Source organism: Dama dama, chromosome 21 (assembly GCF_033118175.1).
Source record: "Dama dama isolate Ldn47 chromosome 21, ASM3311817v1, whole genome shotgun sequence".
Lineage (NCBI taxonomy): Eukaryota > Metazoa > Chordata > Mammalia > Artiodactyla > Cervidae > Dama > Dama dama.
The window spans coordinates 26,089,888-26,112,321 of NC_083701.1; the positions used below are offsets into that span (position 1 = coordinate 26,089,888).

At 39.2% G+C, this 22,434-nt stretch overlaps 1 protein-coding gene across 4 annotated transcripts in view; it reads right to left on the reverse strand.

The window, feature by feature from the left end:
* Positions 1-1,277: 1,277 nt before the first annotated feature.
* CA8 (carbonic anhydrase 8) overlaps positions 1,278-22,434 on the reverse strand; it is an 85,166-nt gene continuing 64,009 nt past the window's right edge. Inside the window, exons 8-9 of one of the 4 annotated variants that reach the window (XM_061123359.1) lie at positions 18,949-19,118; positions 1,278-2,766 (exon numbers count right to left, since the gene is read on the reverse strand). In XM_061123359.1, the coding sequence (XP_060979342.1) occupies positions 18,984-19,118 (135 nt within the window). In that variant the 3' untranslated portion in view covers positions 1,278-2,766; positions 18,949-18,983. Of the gene's footprint in view, positions 2,767-6,580; positions 6,786-15,221; positions 15,363-16,112; positions 19,119-22,434 lie in introns of those variants that run through there. The other 3 variants (XM_061123361.1, XM_061123360.1, XM_061123358.1) reach the window with 3 other exon arrangements.

The following is a 22,434-nucleotide window of genomic DNA, read 5'->3' on the forward strand; positions in this document are numbered from 1 at the left end:
AACCCTGACTGGGGAATAACGCCACAGGGGCGACTAGAACCGTGTGCCCCAACTAGAGAAGACCCTGAGCACCGCAATGAAGACCCAACACAGCCAAAACAAAAATTTTTTTAAACTAGCAGAAGAAAACACCTCTAAACAAAGGAAGGAAACGCAGCAAAAGAAGAACAAATGTTTCTGTGAGCCTCTCTTTAGGGATTGTGTTACATTATTGATGTAGAATGCCTCACCTTTTACATAAAACTCTATACTATGATGCAAATAATAATCTGTATGAAATAAAAGAGAGCTTGCTTTTTATCATATCGATATGTGCTATATTAATATACTCTAACAGAAGTGCATGGATTCTAAGGAAAATGAGGTTTCTGGGGTGCCTCTTCATGCACATGCTATTTTGAGGCACAGTCTTGTAGAGGTCAGACTTGAAAGTCATTAATCAGCATATACTAATTAATTGCTCTTAATTAAATAGAAAAATAAAACGGAGAAAATTTCAGAGTAATAAACACAGTAGGTTAATGACTATTACTGTTATGTCAACTTCACTTTCAAGAAACTTTAAGTTATCCAAAAGCATGAGTCTACCTTCAATCACAATGATGGTATTTGACACACAATTTTGCTTACTCAAGTGAAAATCCCAAAAGGAACTTGACAGCCTAACCTTTTGAGTAATGTACCATCTTAGATGACAGAGCATTACAGCCAGAGTGGCCACAGGAGAAGCTCCAGAGACCTGCTTCCCAGTGAAATAACCATATTGATGGAATTTTTTTTTTAAAGTGAGGGGAGAACTTCCCTGGTGGTCCAGTGATTAAGATTTTGCCTTCCATTGCAGGAGGTGAGGGTTCAATCCCTGGTCAGGAAGCTAAGATCCCACATGCCTCATGGGTGAAAAACGGAAAACATTTAAAAAGAAGAAGAAGAAGAAGCAATAGTGTAACAAATTCAGTAGAAACTTCAAAAATGGCCCAGAAGAAAAACTTTAATTAAAAAAAAGAAAAAGAAATGCAAAGTGTCCAGAAATTTTCCTAAGGACATGCAACAAATGGAGAAAAATGTATTCAAGAAAACTCTCCTGAATCTCAGTAAGATTATTTGGAATCTGAACCATAAACACACTCAATCCAGTTTAGCACGATTAAATACCCATTTTAGGTAGATATGGCCAGGAAGATGGGGTTCCTTCTTCCCTCAAACCTCAATCAAGAGATCCTTAAAAGGTTTACAGAGGCTAACTTTCAAGAGCCCCTAAGCCCCCTTCCTCCACCCAACCCCCACTCACAGAGCAGAGTTTTTCCACCCAGAGGCAGACGGAGAATACTTAGCACCTTGCTCACCTTAACCTCAGCTTATTCACAGGGTGAAAGTTTCATGCTGGGCAAGGCAAGCCACAAAAACCAGAGGCTTCACCCTGACCCAGAACCCCGCTTGCAAAGCAGGAGAGTCAATCCATAAGAAGCAAACCACTGTCCCCACCCACAGCTCCAGAGATATGACTCCAACTGCCCAAGTCTCCACCATGAACCATCTTGGCTTCCATTTTCAGGGACATTTGGTGTGATTTTTTTTTTTTATTTGCATTTAATGCTTTTCATTATTACAAACTCCACCCAACACATCTAAAATCTCTCAACACATACTTCCTAATTCCATCCTAATTCCATCTAACTTTGATATTTTGTATCACGAAATCCCTCAAAATTGGGTCTATGTTACTGAAGTTTTACAAGAATAATTATAACAACGACTAATAACATATACTAAGTACTAGCTTTGTGCCAGGCACTCTACTGCTTTACATAAATTATCTCTTTCTGCCACATCTAATTGCATCTAAGCATATGCTTAAATTTGCCAGTAGCACTTAATATTAATTAAAATAAGGATATTGATCATCTTCAAAAGAAATATCTCAATATACTGATGTGAAACCTATAGAATAAAATATTTTAAAGACTTACAAAATGTATACCACTTAATTATTATGCCATACTATTAAATTTATGTTTCTATTATGGAAAATAAACCTATAAAATAAAAATAAAGTGTCTGCTTTTTATCCTATTTATTTCTTACACCTTTCTCAAATTCCTAGAAACCACAGCTTCTCATATGTCAAATAAGTATGATCAGATTCATATATTCAATTAAATCCTCTAAGAAAGTAATATATAAAGTAAGTATTATGTTCTTGCATTAACTCCCAAATTATGTTGTATAACAAATCACCCTGATGTTAATCACGGTATGAGGGTTGAAAAGTAACACAGGATAAGATTTTTACTAATCCTTCACATTCCATTTTGAAGCTGTATGCTGCTCTTGATCAGAACTCTCATTTTATTATCAAGAATTACATTATTCTCCGAATGAGTGAATTTTCTGTTGGAGACAGGAAATGAAGGACTGCAAAGGCTGGAAATGTATTTTTCCTGTCTCAGTGTTAATACATGATATATATGCATTCATATTAACAATAACTCTGAAAACTAGTTTCATTTCCTCTACACATAAGCAATAAACAGTAAGTGCAAAAATGTGAATACTAGCAGCAGTGATGTGGATACAGAATATGGGGTTCCATTTGAATGTACAGCCATTTCTAATATTTCATTAGAGCATTGTACAGGCAACTGTCGCAGATGTCCATCACAGTTGGATTAGATGAAGAAAACAATGCAGGCTTTGAGGCTAAACCGAAGCTGCAACTCAAAGTTTTCATTTCTTATCCAAGGGCACCATAGGACCATTGTCTTCCTCCTTCAAGGCAAAAAAGAACGAGTCAATTATGTTACTGATATTCTTCCACAGCAAACTGAAAAGTCTTTTCTACAGTCCAACAGGAGACAGCAACAATGAGAAGTTTCATAAGAAAACATGGAAATTTCAAAAATATCTTCATGCTCGTTTGTCATCTCTGCAATTTTTCCACCAAGTCTACCATAACTTTATTTCTTTGACAGAATCTATTAATGCAAAATTTCATAGAAACATATATTTTTAACCCAAATAAATGAATGCTTGAACTGTTTTCTAAAGAAAAAATTTGTATGTCATGCAAAATAATAAATAAAGCTTTTAGTTGTCATTAATTTCCTGTGTAATAGTTGCAGGTGGTAACTAAGCACAAAGACCACTTCTTCCTAGTCCCCAAATTCTATTAAATAAATGAAGAAATAATAAATACAGAATAACACAGGAAACAATCAGACATTTTGAGATAACTAAGAGTCTTCTCATTTAGAAAACAATATCAGCTAAGATTTTCATTCAATACATCTACTCGTGTTACAACAGATGGGCTGGGGAAACTGACAACTGGTTCATACAGTTGCTAAACATAAACTAGTCCAATTTTTTGGGCAACAAATATCTATTAAAATAATGCATATACTTTTTACCCAGAATTACACTTCTTGGAACTTATGATAGAGATCAATCATCTAATTATACAAAAATTTTATGTGTAAGAATATTCACTGCAGAAAAAAAAAACCTAGAAAAAAACCAAGCAATTTCCTTCTTTAATAAACTATGATACAATAGAATACTTTAAAATTGTTCTTACATGATACACGTATAGATTTCCTTGTACATATGTACATACACATGACTACACATGTATTTATATATTCACATCAGTTCAGTTGCTCAGTCGTGTTCGACTCTCTGCGGCCCCATGAACCACAGCACACCAGGCTTCCCTGTCCATCACCAACTCCCAGAGCCCACCCAAACCCATGTCCATTAAGTCGATGATGCCATCCAACCGTCTCATTCTCTGTTGTCCCCTTCTCCTCCTGCCCTCAATCTTTCCCAGCATCAGGGTCTTTTCAAATAAGTCAGCTCTTCCCAACAGGCAGCCAAAGTACTGGAGTTTCAGCTTCAACATCAGTCCTTCCAATGAACACCCAGGATTGATCTCTTTTAGGATGGACTGGTTGGATCTCCTTGCTGTCCAAGGGACTCTCAAGAGTCTTCTTCAATACCACAGTTCAAAAAGCATCAATTCTTTGACACTCAGCTTTCTGTATAGTCCAACACTCACATCCACACATGGCCACTGGAAAAACCATAGCCTTGACTAGACAGACCTTTGCTGGCAAAGTAATGTCTCTGCTTTTTAATATGCTGTCTAGGTTGGTCATAACTTTCCTTCCAAGGAGTAAGCATCTTTTAATTTCATGGCTGCAATCACCATCTGCAGTGATTTGTGAGCCCAGAAAAATTAAGTCAGGCACTGTTTCCACTGTTTCCTCATCTATCTGCAATGAAGTGATGGGACCGGATGCCATGATCTTGGTTTTCTGAATGTTGAGCTTTAAGTCAACTTTTTCACTCTCCTCTTTCACTTTCATCAAGAGGCTCTTTAGTTCTTCTTCACTTTCTGCCATAAGGGTGGTGTCATCTGCATATCTGAGGTTATTGATATTTCTCCCAGCAATCTTGATCCCAGCTTGTGCTTCCTTCAGCTCAGCATTTCTCATGATGTACTCTGCATATAAGTTAAATAAACAGGGTGACAATATACAGCCTTGAGGTACTCCTTTTCCTATTTGGAAGCAGTCTGTTGTTCCATGTCCAGTTCTAACTGTTGCTTCCTGACCTGCATACAGGTTTCTCAATAGGCAGGTCAGGTGGTCAGGTATTCCCATCTCTATATGGAACAATTTATTAGAAAACATTAGTAATGCTAGGGTATATATTTCCAAACTAAATTTCAAATAAGATAGTGAGCCATGATCAAATATTTTAAGATTGTGCCTCAAAGACATGATTTTGAAGGTAAAACAGGATGCTGTTTATATATGTATTTGACAACTATAACCCAACAAATTATAAATCAAAGTGACTGACATAAAACTGATGATCCACATTGTCAAGCCTCAGCATTAGAGCTTTTTAAAGGAAGCCTAAAGGTCAGTATGCATGAATTTTTTGCAAAAGGGAAATAAACTGGAGGCCCCCCTGCCACTTGCTCAAATATGTTCCACATAACTCTGGAAGTTAGGTGGAAAAAATGGATCTATAGTCAAAAAAACAGTGAAAACTCTGATCAAATTGAGTAAAACATGATTCTTTTATACGAAATCATCTGTCTCTAATATGCTAATGTGCATTGTTAATCTCCAAAAGAAAATATCATATTCAGGATTCCCCAGGTGACGGCAACAGTCACCTCTTGATTTAACAAACATCTCAAGGGAATACTGCTCTGCAGAACACAGTTGGGAAAGGGTGTTCTAGAGGTGGAGATTCCAAGTTTATGAAAGTAATTCAATTTCATTTTAAGAATATATCCAATTATTCTAAAAATTAAGCTGTGTGTGCTGTGCTTAATCACTCAGTTGTATCCAACTCCTTGCAATTCCGTGGACTGTAGCCCGCCAGGCTCCTCTGTCCATGGGGATTCTCCAGGCAAGAATAATGGGGTGGGTTGCTGTACCCTCCTCCAAGGGATCTTCCTGACTCAGAGATTGAACCCAGGTTTCCTGCATTGCAGGCAGATTCTTTACCATCTGAGTCAGGAGGGAAGCAAAAAAATTGAGCTACCATGGTCCAAAACATCAATTAGGCAAAAGATAGATAGATAGATAGATCCTCTTTTCCTTCTGTCAGCCACCACCCCTCTACACACACACACACACACACACACACACACACACACACATCACATCACATACTGTAAACCCTTCCCTTCAACCTCCCAATATAGTATATAGCAATTTTGGTTGGAACAACATTCAATTTCTTTTATTGTGATTACGTATATATTATTCAGCTTCCCAGGTGGCATTATGGTAAAGAACCCAGCTGCAAAAGCAGGAGACATAAAAGACACAAGTTTCATCCCTGGGTTGGGAAAATCCTCTGGAAGAGGGAATTCAAACCCACTCCAGTTTACAGAGGAGCCTGGCGGGCTACAGTCCATAAGGTCGCAAAGAGTCGGACACCACTGAAGTAACTTAGCAAACACAGAAATATTATTCAGAGCTGAACTACCTGTATTAATATATCATTCATTTTCCTTTCTTGCACAACTTTTTGTTTTCTCTGGAATGAACCTTTATCTCAAGCTTTCCCCACCTAGGTACTCAATCCCAAATTGCCTACAATTGTCTGACTCTCCTCTTAAGAAGTTAAGACATATCACGCAGTCTATCAACTTTGTATTCCTGGAGGAAGCTCTTCTAGAACCTTCTCGCCTGCTCATATCTGGACTCACACCCTTCACACTGGCCACCTTGCTTCACCATCACTCTGGGGATCTCCTTTGCCTTTCTCTTTTGTCGGATCTCCTGTTTCCTGGATTCCACATCTGTTTCCTTGGATTACTTTGGTCAAGCACATCAGCCATTTGAGTAGAGGTCTTCCTGCCAGGGTATTGACAGATGAGTGGGGGAGGAGGTGCACAGTAAGGATGTTATTTAATCACCCTGTCTTCAGAAAGGTTTCCCGACCCTCAATCGAGCCTATGTGCCCTAAGAGAGGAACTCTCCCTTCATCACAGCATAAGGACTTCCAGGGATCCACCATAGATTAGGAGGGCACCTGGAGATGTAACTGCTTCTCCAACAGCTATTAACAAGTCCAGATGATTTGAGCCTCCTTCAACTTCTAGACACATCCGTTGCCACCAAGTCCAGGGACGTTGAGAGATCCCGTCATATTAACAGCCTTGTTCCTCGTGTGTGATAAATCCATTCCCGCACAACCACCTGCTTCCAAAATACTCTTCCTGCCGTCTCTTCTTTTCTCTATTCTTGTAGGTTTTCACACTTTAAAAAAAAAAAATCTTTCCTGTTATTTTAACACACTTCATGGCAGAAACAAAACTAAATGCCTTTCTATTTAATGGATTAGCATGATTTGATACATAAGTTCCTTTTTATGCATTTGTATATTTTCTAAACTTTCTCTAATTATTCTATCATTTGGCAATCAGAACATAAATTTACTTGCAGGGAAGGAAAGGTGACACAGATGTACAGAATGGACTTGTGGACACAGTGGGGAAGGGAGAGAGTGGGACAAATGGAGAAAATAGCATAAATATATATATACGCTATTGTGTGTAAAGTGGATAGCTGGTGAGACGGTGTTATAAAACACAGGGAGCCCAGCTCTGTGCTCTGTGATCACCTAGAGAGCTGGGACAGGGGCGGAAAGGGAGGCTCACCTGGGAGGGGGATATATATACAATTATGGCTGATTCATGTTGTTGTATGGCAGAAACCAGTACAACATTGTAAAAAAATTTTTTAATTTACCTGGTATAATAATCTAAAGAAATGACATTTGGAAATACAAAGGTAATCAGGCCGACTTTCTCCCTCCTTAGGACTTCCTCCAAATACTCATTTGTCTATACATAAATAATAAGAAAGTTTAACTATAAAAGGAAATTTTCTATTACCCAATGATCATTGTTCATAATGAGACCTTGAAGTAAGGCCATAATCTTAAGAAGTCTTCTAAATCATCAGCTATTTCAATATAATTATAACAGATGCTATCTTTCATGTGACTATTTCTGAACCTTAAATTATCTTCTATGAAGACACCCTAGGGAATGAGCGCAAATCAAATTACCATTGAAGAACTTCCTGAAAAGCTCTCAAAAATAAAAAAGCACATGTGCACATGTGTCCTTCTTAGAAGTTGCAGAGTTGCTTGGCTGACCTTTGTTCCAGGGAGTTTGGTTCAGCTAATTGATAACCCACTGCCGTGTCCCTCTTTAAGTAAGATAATTCAGTAAAAAAAATCTCCAAAAGCAGAGTCTTTATACTACAATAAAAAAATATTAAAGAATTTTTTAAAAAGAAAGAATGAAACTCAGAGATATTAGTAACTTTGTCAAGGTCACACAGCTAACTGGTGGTGGAACCATCCTTCTACCACTGTGCCACAGGGGGCCTCCACATTCACCCCAGTGCTCGTCACTGAGAGGAGGGTTTGAGAGATGCTTGTTGTTTCATTCTTTTACATATTATTTGAATTTCCTGCTGTGAACATGTATTCTATTTAGAGGCACAGGGACAAAGAACAGAAAGAAAATCAAAGAGTGACTCTTGCCACAGAAATTTCAATAGGTAAATGGAGATGGACACATTTCAAGACAGTGAGGAGTTAAAAAGAAGATGAGAAAGAGGTGAAAAGCATAGAGTGACTGATTTTTAAAGGGCAAAAACACCTTGAACCCATGATGCAAGCATAAATTAGACTAACACTTAGGGGATATTGGGGCTTCCCAGGTGGCATTATTGGTAAAGAATCCACTTGCCAATTCAGGAGACACAAGAGACATGGGTTCAGTCTTCGGGTTGGGAAGATCCCCTGGAGAAGAGAATGGCAACCCACTCCAGTATTCTGGCCTGGGAAATTCTGGCTGCCTACAGTCCATGGGGTCACAAAGAGTCGGACACAACTGAGTGACTGAGCACCAACTGGGGATGATATTAACAATGTGATACCAAAAATGAAAACTTGGATGTCCTTTTTCCCTAGAAATCTCAATCCTAAGAATCTATCTAAAGAGATAAGGAAGGACTTCCCTGGTGGTCCAGTGGTTAAGACTCTACCTTCTAATGCACAGAGCATAGGTTCAATCCCTGGTCGAGAAGCTAAGATCCCACATGCTTTGTGGTGCAGCCAATAAATAAATAAATAAATATTTAAGAAAGAGAGCTAAGGAGGCAAAGATATGCAAGGACTTCATAATGATCTGCCCTTTGTTATTTGAAATGTGCAGTGAAAAGAGCTCAGGGTTTGCAGTGAAACCTACCTGGGTGCGAACCTTGGGTGTGCCGTGTACTGTCTGTGACCTGAGCAAGTTACTCAGCCCCTCTCATGGAAATAAGAGAACATGCCTCACGAGATCAATGTGAGGATTAAATGAGATAAAATACAGCCTAGGATCTGAAACACGAAACAACGTTCGTTCTTTCCTGTCATCACTCACTAGAATGTGTCACTTAGAATGAAGGTGTGGGGTTTCTCTGGCGGCTCAGTGGTAAAGAATCTGCCTGCCAGTGCAGGGGACATGGGTTCCACCCTTGGTCCAGGAAGACCCCACGTGCGGCAGAGCAACTCAGCCTGTGTGCCATAACTACTAAGCCTGTGCTCCAGAGACCGAGCCACAATTACTGACGCCCACACACCTGGAGACCGTGCTCCGCAACAAGAGATGCTGCCACAATGAGAAGCCTGTAAACTGCAACCAAAAAAAACTGCCTGTAAACTCTGACCCAGCACAGTCAAAATAAAATAATAAAGTAAATAAAAATTTTTTATAAAATAGATTGAATGTGTAAACTTTAACTAAAACTCAAGAACACATCAGGTTGCTTTGTATATCGCGTACATGTTGTTATTGTTTAACTGTTAAGTCATATCCAACTTTTCTGCACCAAAGTATCATAAACCACTAAACATAGCTTTTAAAGTTCTTCCCAAGCAAATCTACCTTATGCTATTTTTGACACTTTCTCAATCTCAATTAGCACTAAACTCATTAACAAAACTGTTTTATACACAACAGTAAGTCACATTTTTCTTCCTTCTTCCCTAATCCCAAGTGTGTTGTATGGGTGATTGAGTATCTAATTACTTCTTAATTGAATGCACATATTACACATTTTTCACTAGGTTCAAGTTTAATGCTTTCAGTCCAGAAATCAAAGTCAATGAAATTAAGTTGAATTGGGATTTGAGCAACTATTTTCAGGAGAAGGTTTGTATTATGTCTAATTATAAGTAAATGTGGATTTTAGCATTATTTCCCATGGAAATATTTCAGGTCCAGAAATGTGCCATAAATGACTAATTTAGATGATTAATAACACTGTTATTCTTATTTACAATCTTTTATTCCTCATTACAGTGATTTTATTGCTGGGACCCACCAAATATAATCATTCTTGAAATAAAAGATACCATTAGAGAACCATTGGTTGTACCCCGACTAAAATTAGAATGAACATTCATTCATGTTTGTGAAAAATTACATGAGTTTCTCTGTACCATAAAGGTTACTGGAACTCTCACATGCTGCTAACACAAGAAAAACATAAATCTTGGAATATATTCATCAAAAATATTCATTTATGGCAAATCATAAAAAATATTACTATCAAAATGGTGCTTCAATTCAGTTCATACTTTAGCAGGACACTATTTCTTGAGGTTTTTTGTTTTTATTTTTCCTTTTGCATTATGCAGGAGTTAAAATAAAAAACCTCTGAAGTAGGTATCTCATACAATGAGATCATTGTTTGCTTGTTCCTAGATATGGAAATCAACCATCTGTAATAATTTAGTTGAAGGCCTCTTTAGGCAGAAGACTAGATTAAATAACTTTCTGAGATCCAATCCAACTCCATGCTTTTAAGAAGCTTTTGAAAATGTATTCTGCAGACAAGCCCTCAAGACTCATGAGTTTCTAACCACTATAAAAGTATAAGAATTCAGAAACTGTGCAGGCATTTAAAGAAGCAATGTGATAGAAAATTTGTTGTTTTTCAGTCGATAAGTCATGTCTAACTGTTTGCGACCCCATAGACTGCAGCATGCCAGGCTTCTCCGTCTGTCACCATCTCCCAGAGTTTGCTCAAACTCATGTCCTTTGAGTCTGTGATGCCATCCAACCATCTCATCCTCTGTCATACCTTTCTCCTCCTGCTTTCAATCTTTCCCAGCATCAGAGTCTTTTCCAAAGAGCTGGCTCTTTGCATTAGGTGACCAAAGTATTGGAGCTTCAGCTTCAGCATCAGTTCTTCCAAAAAATATTCAGGATTGATTTCCTTTAGGATTGACTGGTTTGATCTCTTTGCAATCCAAGGGAACTCTCAAGAGTCTTCTCCAGAGCCAGAGTTCAAAAGCACCAATTCTTCAGCACTCAGCTTGCTTTATGGTCCAACTCTCATATCTGTACATGACTACTGGAAAAATCAAAGCTTAGACTATACAAACATGATAGAAAATAGACTCATCCAAAACCAACATGGTTTTACTGTTTTAACAATTAATTTATTCTGAGAATGGTATTGCTGTGCTGAATCACTCAGTTGTGTCCGATTCTTTGGACTTCATGAACTGTAGCCTGTCAGGCTCCTCTGTCCATGGGGATTCTCCAGGCAAGAATACTAGAGTCAGTTGCCATGTCCTCCTCCAGGAGATCTTCCCAATCCAGGGATCAAACCCAGGTCTCCCACATTGCAGGCAGATTCTTAACCATCTGAGCCACCAGGGAAGCCCATGAATACTGGAGTGGGTAGCCTATCCCTTCTCCAGGGGATCTTCCCGACCCAGGGATTGAACCAGGGTCTCCTGCAATGCAGACGGTTTCTTTACCAGCTGAGCTACCAGGGAAGTCTGAGAATGATATTATATAGTGTCAAATTTCTTAATAGGAGAAACCTCCATATTATCCAACAAATATTTCAGATTCTGTATAAGATATTGGGCATTGTCTAGACTATTTTAGCATTGTATGCTACCAAAACTAGTTTTAACTGGCATGTTTGTTTAATTAAAACTGAAGGATCACAATAATCAGAATGGCCATCATAAAAAAGACTACAAGGAGTAAATAAGGGAGGAGTGTGAAAAAAAAGGTACCCTCCTGCACTGTTGGTGGGAATGTAAATTGGTACAGCCACTATGGAGAATATACGAAGGTTCCTTAAAAGACTAAAAATAGAGTTACCATATGACCCAGCAATCCCACTCCTGGACATACATTGAGCGATAGTTCAAAAAGATACATACATATATAGTTCAAAATGATGCATGCACCCCAGTTTTCACTACCACACTATTTACAATAGCCAGGATGTGGAAGCATTCTAAATGTCCATCAATAGAGGCATGGAAAAATGGAATATTTTTCCATGGAAAATGGATTATATATATACAATGGAATATTACTCAGCCATAAAAAGAATGAAATAATGTCATTTGCAGCAATATGGATGGACCATAAGGAAACTGGAAGAAAGGCTAGTCTGCAAAGGATGGTCATGGGACTTTTCTGGTGGCCCAGTGACTAAGACTCTGTGCTCCCAATGCAGAGGGCCTGGGTTGCATCCCTGGTCAAAGAATTAGATCCCACATGCTGCAACTTAAAAGAGATCCCATGTGCTGCAACTAATCCCTGGCGCAGTCAAATAAATAAATAAAAATAAAAATTTTTTGAAAAACACACAAGAGTAACCAAGTGGATTTGAACAGCAACAAAAGAAAATTTTTTTTAAAAAAGGAAGATCATAAATTCAACCTTTTATATACTGAGTCTAAGACTCAGTGTATAGGTCTTTGGCACATGCAGAAGAAAAGTCATGCAAACAGTTGGGCATCCAATTCCAGAGCTTAACAGGGAGGCCTGGTGCATGCATATAAATGAGGGTTGTCTGCATTTGGTGGTAACAGAGGCTGTGGGTGTAGGTGATTCACCTACAAACAGAGGAGGCCCCCTAGGCTGAACCATGAGGAGTCCAACAGCAAGTGCCCTCCAGAAAGGTCCCTTTATGTGCTGGGTTTTCATAGTTCCCTGGGTCTATGACAAACATGCTTTCCTAAGTTTCGACGACAGAGGGGATGACAGAGGACAAGATGGTTGGATGGCATCACCAATTCAACGGACATGAATTTGAGCAAGCTCCGGGAGATGGTGAAGGACAGGGAAGCCTGGTGTGCTGCAGTCCATGGGCTTGCAAAGAGTCAGACACGACTGAGCGACTGAACAACAACAAAGTATCTATGAACTTCATCGTGGAAAAGAAGAACTAGAAAGAACTGACAGTAAATGAGGTGGAAAATCAAATGAATGCTTCTTTGTGAATAATCTGTTCTTAATAAGCCCCAAACTGGAAAAATAAAACTTAAAAATCGATTTGACGGAATACTAATAATGAGCATCCATGAGGAAATAGACACAATACAACATGTTTAGGTGAGATAAACCTGGTCTCGGTGTTTCTTATGGAAAATACATGAAGTTTAAAATAATGAAATCTACTATACTTAAGGTATCATAACATATTAATGTTCAACATAAAAGCTGACCCATGACTGCAAAATGTTTTCTTTTCTTCCTCCCAAATACAATTTTGTTTAAATTCAAGTGAAGGGGGGAGGGATAAATCATTCAGCAATTCCACCCTCAATAAATCATTAACATTTCAATACACACAAAAAAAGAGATATGGAAGTAAGAATTATTTTCCTTCTTTGGTCATCTTGAAGAAATGTCTATACAGCTTTGATATTTTTCATTCTTGGGTTAATAACAACTTTTATATCATACAATCAACACATAATAGATGGGTTGAGCATCCTTGGTATTTTGGCCTTTTCTTGAAATCATTTTGAAGTCCTTTAGGAAATTCGTTCATTTTTGGACAATTCTATATGATACAGTAAATAGAAAACAGCTATATCCATCGAGCTCTCATTTTTCATCTTAATGCTGTATATCATACTAAATTATTAGAGTGAGTCAAGTCCAAGTTCTATTGACTAAAAATATGGCTCTAAGCTTTCCATTTATTCTGGAAGGATAATAGCTTTTGCCTACTTGGTCATTCAGAGTTGACATTATCCCTTCCCCACACAGCTCCTCCTTTTCCATAATGGCCTGGCCTTTTCTAACCTCCAACTTTGTCAGGTTATAAAAGAAAACTGATACGAAATTGATGCTAGCTATAGCATTTATTAAACTTAAGAAGACAATGTTATTAACTGCAAAGGTATACATGGGGAAGAATTCAGTACAGTCTGAATGTGACTTCAAAGACCCAGAAAGGGTCTTTGCCCAAATATGAGGGTAAGTTTGACACAAGAATCATTCAGAGATACTTACTTATCTTTTCTCTTCTGTTTTTTTGTTTTTTTTTTTTTTCTAATCTATTTGGAGCACACGTATGCAGTTCAGTTCAGTTCAGTCACACACTTATAGTTTCCCCTTATTTAGAGTTCTGCAGCATTGGTTTTTACAGAAAATAACTATAACTAACTGTAGCTACTGTAAACAAGTATGCTGCTTAACAATTAAACTGAGTCACAGGGGGAACAGGCAAATTTTTAAACAGAATAGCTTTCTAATAATTGGCTAATATTTAATGAAACAAACAGGCAAGTAATTATTTTATTCGAAGGTTAGTATCAATATTATGATTGAGTCCAAAGTCATATTCAGACTGTACTGACCTCCTCCCCATGTGTACTTTTGCAATTTATAACATTGTGTTCTTAGATGTAATAAATGTCACAGGTAGCATTAAATACTATAACACTAACCTTTCGATGAAATAATTACTTGCCTGTTTGTTTTACTAAATATGAGCCAATTTTTAGAAAGCTATTCTGACTGTTCATATATTTGCTTGAATCCGCTGTGACTCAAATATTGTTAAAGTGTACACATATTTGCAGTAACTATAGCTAATTATAATTGTTTTCTGTAAAAACCAATGTCAAAATTCTAGATAATCTCCTTTCCCTCCCTTAAAAGGGGAAATGAGAAGTGTGCTCCCAATAGATTAGGAAACAAAAAAACGGAAGAAGAAAAAAGTTAAGTATTTCTGAAAGATCCCTGTGTCAAACTTACCCTCATATTTGGGCAGAGACCCTTTCTGGGTCTTTGAAGTCCCAGGATAATTACATTATTATGCCAAGAGCAGCAAAGAAACTGGCCAGAAAGCTTGGTCTTATTTTTGGTTTGTTGTTACTAAAGTTTGGTTCTCCAACATCCATACAGTTTGATGGGTAAATTGGCTCCCAGAAATCTGAACTAGGCTTGTATCTGGATGAGTTATATGTGAACTCTTTAAACAAGTACAAAACCATAGTTCATACTTCTTAAATGGTAATATAAAAAGTCCCAGGTAATTCATAGGAATAATAAGTCTCGGTTATCAAAACCCTCCAGATGTCTAGACATGTCATGTAAAAATGAATGTCATTTTAAATTCCAAAACTAAAGTTATTTTAGTAAAGCACAGCTAAAATAAATCTGAATTATTTTGAACATTTTTTTAGAAAGCTATCAGAAAAAAAGTTTTTTTCCTTCTCAGTTCTAAGAGCTTAAATGAAACATTCATGCATTAAATTCAAAGTCTGACTGTCAAATCATTTCACTTTAATAAAAATTTGAATTACCTGCCTTAGGGCATTATTAAATATCAAATAAAAAGCACACATCCATAAGTCTGATTTCCCAATATAATTTTTATGTAGAAGTATGACTAGATTTGTATTACACATTTCAAGATAAAAGGATCAAAAATGTATTCATGAAAGGATACAGTCAGAAGTGAACTCATCTTTGAGAGAATTTCTGCACCATCCTTAGGAATCTGAGGAAAAATAACCCCCTTTCAGGAATCTCAGCCACCAAGACAAGGATAGCAATCCATCTTCTCTCTTAAAATATCTATACCGTAATTAACTGAAGACTTTGAGAATTACACATTGTCTTCCTATCATACAATGAATACAAAACATATGTATCTGAAATATATGCAATCTCCTTATAAACATTTAAGTGTGTATGTGTGTGTGTAAAGACAGAGATAACATAGGGACGATTATTTAGATATTTAGAGAGGCAATTTGCATGGAGGGCAAGATATGGATCAAAAACTCAAGCCAATAATCTCATTTCATAAAAAGCATCATTTATAGTTACTGATATTCACAGAAGAGTATACCAAACCTACACTGGATAAATTCATAAACTCATGTCCACCAGCCTCACTGTGCCACTCTGCCTGCCCTCCGATGAGTCCTGCCTGCAAGCCCTCCCCTCACCCTCTGCTCCAAACTTCCTCCAGCTCCCCTCCCCAACTCTCAACTCTTCCCCAAGCCCCCTTAAACAGTAAAGCAAATCACAAAAGGCTGTCTACAAACCACCACCTCCTTCCTTCCTCTGACCGCATGGAAAGTGTCCATTCCCGTTAATAAAAGTCAGCCTCCACTTGTGCTTAGAATTTCACCCCCTGGCAACTTTTCAGACTTCACTGCTAGGATTAGCCCCTCGAGAAACAGCATCTTCAGCCCTGCCCACCTACTGGCTCATTCCCCACCCCCATATAGAAAGTTCCAGTATTTCTTTTAAAAAAAAAAAAAGCCTTCATTTGGAACTAAACTGGGTCATCTGTAGAGATACAGACAGACCAAGAGATGGTCATACAGAGTGAGGTCAGAAGGAGAAAAGCAAATATATTAATGCATATATGTGGAATCTAGAAAAATGGTGCAGATGAATCTATTTGCAGGTCAGGAATAGAGATGCAGACTTAGAGAATGAATGTGTGCACACAGCAGGGGGAAGGAGGGGTGGGATGAATTGAGAGGGTAGCACTGATATACGCACACCACTGCTGCTGCTGCTTAAGTCACTTCAGTTGTGTCCGACTCTGTGTGACCGCGTGGACTGTAGTCCACAAGGCTTCTCTGTCCATGGCATTCTCCAAGCAAGAATACTGGAGTGGGTATACTCCACTCCATACTGAATACTGTGTGTATGAGAATACTGGAGGAGTGCCCTGCTCCAGAGGATCTTCCCGACCCAGGGATCGAACCCAGGTCTCCTGCATTACAGGCAGCTTCTTTACCGCTGAGTGACCAGCATATATACGCTACCATGAGTAAAATAGATAGCTAGTGGGAAGCTATCTGTCATCACAAGGTATCCCCACCTCCTCCCTTCAAACTCCACTTCTGCCCCCTACAGCCTACACCCTTCATCCTCCTGCTACCCTGAGGGCCTGAGTGTGGAGATGCTCCCTGACCTCTGACCCTCAGTGCTTATGACAGAGGGCTGTCAGTCAGGCTGCCTGAGTGAGTCCAACTTCCACTTCCACTGCTCAGCAACTTTGGGCAAATGACCTAACTTCCCGGTGCTTTGGTTAACTTGTCATAAAGCAACACATAAGGTTTTATGAACACATGAGGTCGTCCCCATGTAGCATTAGAACATTATATGTACACACACATGCAGACACACACATAATCTATGCCCATGACTCCCACATTCTGTTCAGACCTCTTTTCTGATCTCCACTCTTGAAATTCCAGCTTCCTTCATGACAGGTCCACCCACTGTAGTGACTGACAAGCCACTCTCAGTTCTCTCTATCTCTCTGTCTCAGACAGAACCTCCTCCAGCTTCCCTGTTGTCACTCTGCCTACACAGTTTCTAAAGCCCCAAAATGCGGCTGTTATCACGGATAATTCCATCTCCTCTCCCTCACATCCCACTTACCCCTAGATATCACTTTCAAGGACTCTTTCACAAATGTAAACCTCCCTCCATCCTCACTGTTCCTAGTCTGGTACCCAAGCCTCCATGCTTTGCACCTTGGTTACCCAATGGACTTCTAAAATACCTTTCTACTCTCCCAGCCTGGCCCACAGTAATCCAGTCCATTCATTCTCCAGCCACTGTGATCTCCTGAGAATATAAAGGGGTCAGGCCACTTCCCTGGGAACCCTTAGATGTCAACACATTGACAATGAAATAAAGACATCTAACTCGGCTGACAAGGCCCTTGAAGACAGGGCCCCGCCTGACTCTCCCTTTCATTTCCACACCCCAGACTAAGAGGGCTTCTTTCAGGTATCTCAGCGCATCAAAGTCTTACTATCTCCACAGGGAGGGGACCCTCGAGGGTCTTTGCAAAGATATTCCCTCTAGCCAAAAACTCATCCACTCCACTTTTTTGTTCTTCTCATTCACAGAATTTATTACAATTTGTAACTGTATTTTTGAAATGTTTTTACATTGTCCTGCTCACTATCTCAGACTTAAGCTTTGTTTTTGAAAAATATTTTTTGATGTGGACAATTTTTGAAGTCTTTATTGAATTTGTTACAATATTGCCTCTGTTTTACACTTTGTTATTTTGGCCATGAGGAATGTGGGATTTTAGCTCCCTGACCAGGATCGAATCCATACACTCTTCTGGGAAGGTAAGTCTTAACCACTGGACCACCAAGGAAGTCCCAGGCTGAGCTCCTGGAGGCCAGAGATTTCAGTTCCTCTGTGACTCGTCCATCCACCGGACCACTGACACAGGTTGAGAGGACATACTCCCAGTGGACCACTAAACAGTCAGAGCTCTGTCCTGACTCCGAGGAAACTGTTCCAACAGACACTTTCCTCTCACGGGAAGCAGTGGTTTCACAGCAACACAGTGACCTAGGTATGTGACCTTGGGCAATCTACAAGGTGAAGAAGTAACCCAGTACACAGGCATTTATATATATTTTATATTTTCCTTGTTTGTGATGTTTATTTTGTTAACTCCTTAAGGGCAAGTAACACATACATTAAATCCAATATATTAAAATGTATAGATTATGTTTCCATCAGTAAAGAAACATGCTGCATTTATATAATCACCAAGTGCTTCTTGATCTATCAAATAAAATCACTTCCATAGGGTAAGTATTATCACTCTGGCCCGATCTACCCTCACTACCTACCCCAATAAGCAAGACGACCAAATCTGCACTGGACGAGTGGCCAGCTTTGAGGATCAACAACTCCCAGTCCCTTTCTTCATGCTCCCCATTCATCAGGAGATAACAGCTGCAGTTTCAAGCTACAACAACACAGCAGAGTACCAAAGAAGTAGTACTTGCGTGTCACCGTTACCCTGCCTCAGGTGCCTTCCCTTATGAAAGCTGATATTAAAGCAAAACTTATCAATAGAATGAAAGGCTGCACTGCTGGGAAAACATAGGAATGTAGATTTTTCCCTAATAGGGCATGACATTTTTACAAACCACCTGACTTGTAATGAATGGGGCTTGAGAATGTGTCCTAAATTTCAATGAAGTGCATTCACATTGTGAAATTAACAGGTTCATCATGAGAGCTGCTTTCAAGTGCAGGTTCAACTGTGTGCCTGTTTTCCTCACTTAATCTCCACGTACCCAGATGAAGACACATCAGCTCCTGTTTTCTTTGGCTACTGAAATGCAGCTCTAATGACTCTGTCACTGAGCGGCTGAGTGGGTCTAAAATTGTCTCCCAAAATCCCATCACAGCCCTCCACGAGCTCTGCCCCCTTCACATGTGTCCTCAGCCTTCGAAATTCTTCAATCTGAAAATAAAAGCAGAACAAAACAGATTAATTGTCGACCGGCCATGAGCAAGATGGGAATCTCATCAATTACTTAAAATATGCATAAATTACAAGCATTTAAAAAGAGAAAATTAAACTTCAAAAAAGAGAAAAACTGAGTTCGTTCTTCCAGAGCTAAGACATTAGACACAACCTCTATAAGAGGAAAGAAGACAACAGAAGCAGAGATATGAAGGCCTCCAGATAAACCCAAACAACTGTCAAAACCTGCTGGATCTGTTAATGCAAAAATGATATACACCTCTCTCAAATAGCTCTTATGGGGACATCTCTAGCGGTTCAGTGGTTAAAATTCAATGCTTCCAATGCAGGGGTCACTGGTTCTATCTATGGTAGGGGAACTAAGATCCCCACATGCTTTGGCCCCACATGTTGCGGCCAAAAATAAAAAAGATAAAAATAAAAAGGAGATAATCTGTAATACCTAAAAGAAAAAAACTTCTATGTCTGTTGTAACATAATAAGAAAAAGTGAACAAATGAAGAAATGTTCTGAAATGCTTCCCAAATATATCTCTATAATGAATCATGGTGTTACTGTGTGCAAACACTGATTATAAGTTAAATATATTAGATGGAGGCTTTTCATCAAAAAACTCCCTTTGCTGCTTGTTGAGCCCTCCAAAGAGCAAATAATGCCTCTGATTTTTCAAAAGTTTAAGCCCACCTTCCTCCTGTGGCAACAGTGATTTTCAAGTTCATCTCCCCTCTCAGGCAGCCTCCCCAGATCCCGTGGTCTCCAGTTACACACTATTGGTTGCCACAGTCCCGAGGGACCATTCCCATCAGTTGGACCGCAGTCTCCCTGACTGGGCAAGTTGTATCTCCTGAGAACTCATAGTCTGCCAGACACCACTCACTGGAAGTGTTTGAGCAAGTAGCAAACACATGATGAGCTTTCGCCTAGCTCACTGCCATCTAGCAGTTGATTTACCTTTGTCAAATCATCTGTTATTTCCTTTAAATGCCACATAAAATCACATGGGACATTCTTCATTCCTTACACAAAAGGAGAAACTGAGTCCAGGCAGGTTAAGGAAGATTCCAGATAGTCTGGGTCTGACAATTCCAAGGCCATGTGCCCTCTTCCCAGTCCCACAGCCACCTCTTCAGAAATTCTGGTAATCAGTAGACCCTATAGCCAGCATATATCCCAGGACATTGAGCAAATGTGACCTGAACAGCATCAATCAACCAAAGCATCACCATCTGTGAATCAGAGGCTTCTACCTACAAAGGTTCACAAAGCACCGACACAGACTTAACCCCGTCAGGAGGGGAAAAACACACAAGATGTTAACTAATTCAGGATTCTAATAAAAATCTAGAAACCCCCATACTTTAGAGGACCCATGGGACTCTTGTAAAATTTCACCAGTGAATTCTCCTAAAAAGAGGTTCCCTGACTCCAGAAGAGTCAAATCTCATAAGATTCTAATTCAATCCACTCACATCTGAATTGGAAATCAGAGTTGAGAAAAATTAAATGGCTTGCTAGATCAGAACCCAAGTTAGAAATTTGACTTCTTGGGCTTCCCTGGTGGCTCAGCAGTAAAGAATCTGCCTGCCAATGCAGGAGACACGGGTTCTATCCCTGGCCCGGGAAGATCCCACATGCCACAGAGCAACTAATCCCACATGCCACAACTACCGAGCCTGTGCGCTAGAGCTCAGAAATTGCAATTACTGAAGCCAGTGCCCCCGAGAACCTGTGCTACGCAGCAAGAGAAGCCATCACAACAAGAAGCCCTTGCACCGCAACGAAGAGCAGCCCCTGCTTGCTGCAACTAGAGAAAAACCTGCACAGCCATGAATAAATAAACAGAATTATAAAAAGGAAAGAAATTTGACTTCTAAAGTTCTATCTTCTTATGTCTTCAAATACTGTTTGATTTCCCTAAATGGGTTAACCCTGATCCTATTAGAATTGTCCTGTTTTTTAAAATAACGTCTACATGCTGTTTTTATATAGAAGTGCCAGTCATATAAGCCATGAGCTGTTAAATCTATATAATGGTTTCTCACTAGACCTTCTCAGGGGTTTATATGAGGGAATATGGCAGCAGGGAATATTGCTTGTTGCACCTGAAAAATGTCTAGAGCCAAGTCTTCATGAGAATCCCTTATACTTATTTGTGAGGTGCATTTTTCTTAGTTTTCCCTAAGAATGGAGTGAAAGGGAACTTTCTTAGTCAGAGAAGCCTATGATTTTTCAAAACGAAGATGAAGGTCAAGGACACTGACTGCATCCAAAGGCTAGTTCTTGTCTGGTCTCTGCTACCCAAGACCCAAACGACCCAACTGCTCTTCCTTTCCAAGCTCAGTTTCCATCTGTGAATAACAGAGATGATGACGATAACAGTATCCCAGGGTTGATATGAGGTAAATAAGATCATTCACGAAAACACTCGGCACAGTTCCAAGCACACAGAGAATGTTCATAAATAACCACATGACTTCTGAAGTCCAACCTTCAGCATTTGGAGATGATTATTTAGCTACAATTTTGTATGCAAAAAAGGAGACTAGAAATAATAAACAAATTGACTAAGAAACAGAAGTTCTCTTTCCTCCCATTCCTGCTGTGTGCGATCATATGTAAGAGCTTCAATCAGAACCTGTAAACCCAGGACAGGGTCACCAATGAGCACTGTGGACTCAAAATTTGACTGTCTCAAGGTATTTCAAGAAATACTCCATTTCTTATTGACTCCGAAGCTTATTGCAAAGCTGAGTTAACTTTATATTTATGTATTCTGAACTGAAGCTAAATCTTTCAAGCCCCAGGCCTCAGCCTGAAACAACTTCTGTGAAAACAACTTCTTCTAGAAGAGAAGATCTGAGTCAATAGCCGGCCAGTCTCCAATCACTGCCTTCTCGGAGAGAACTGCTTCACAAGAAATGTTTTTCTCTGATCAGAGTGATGCTTTGAAGACTTCAAACATCAACAAAGACAGGGGAAAAAACACATCTCTCTGAAATGCCAATTTTTCTGAAGTAACCACCCCTCAGAACCCTTTAGTCACTTCAAATGGTTTCGAGTGCGCACTCTGTTATTGCACACCAAAATGAGACGGAGTGAGACAGGAGGAGAATGATAATCCGAGATAAAAGTCTTCAGCTAAATTCAAATGTCAGGGCCATACAGGGGCCATCATTATCAATCAGTACATACGAGTTCATCGATTTTTAATGCTCCTCTACTTAAACATGGTATTTGTGTTCAGCCAATTTAAAAGAGAGAGATGGAGAGGAGAGAGATTTAACACTTGGGA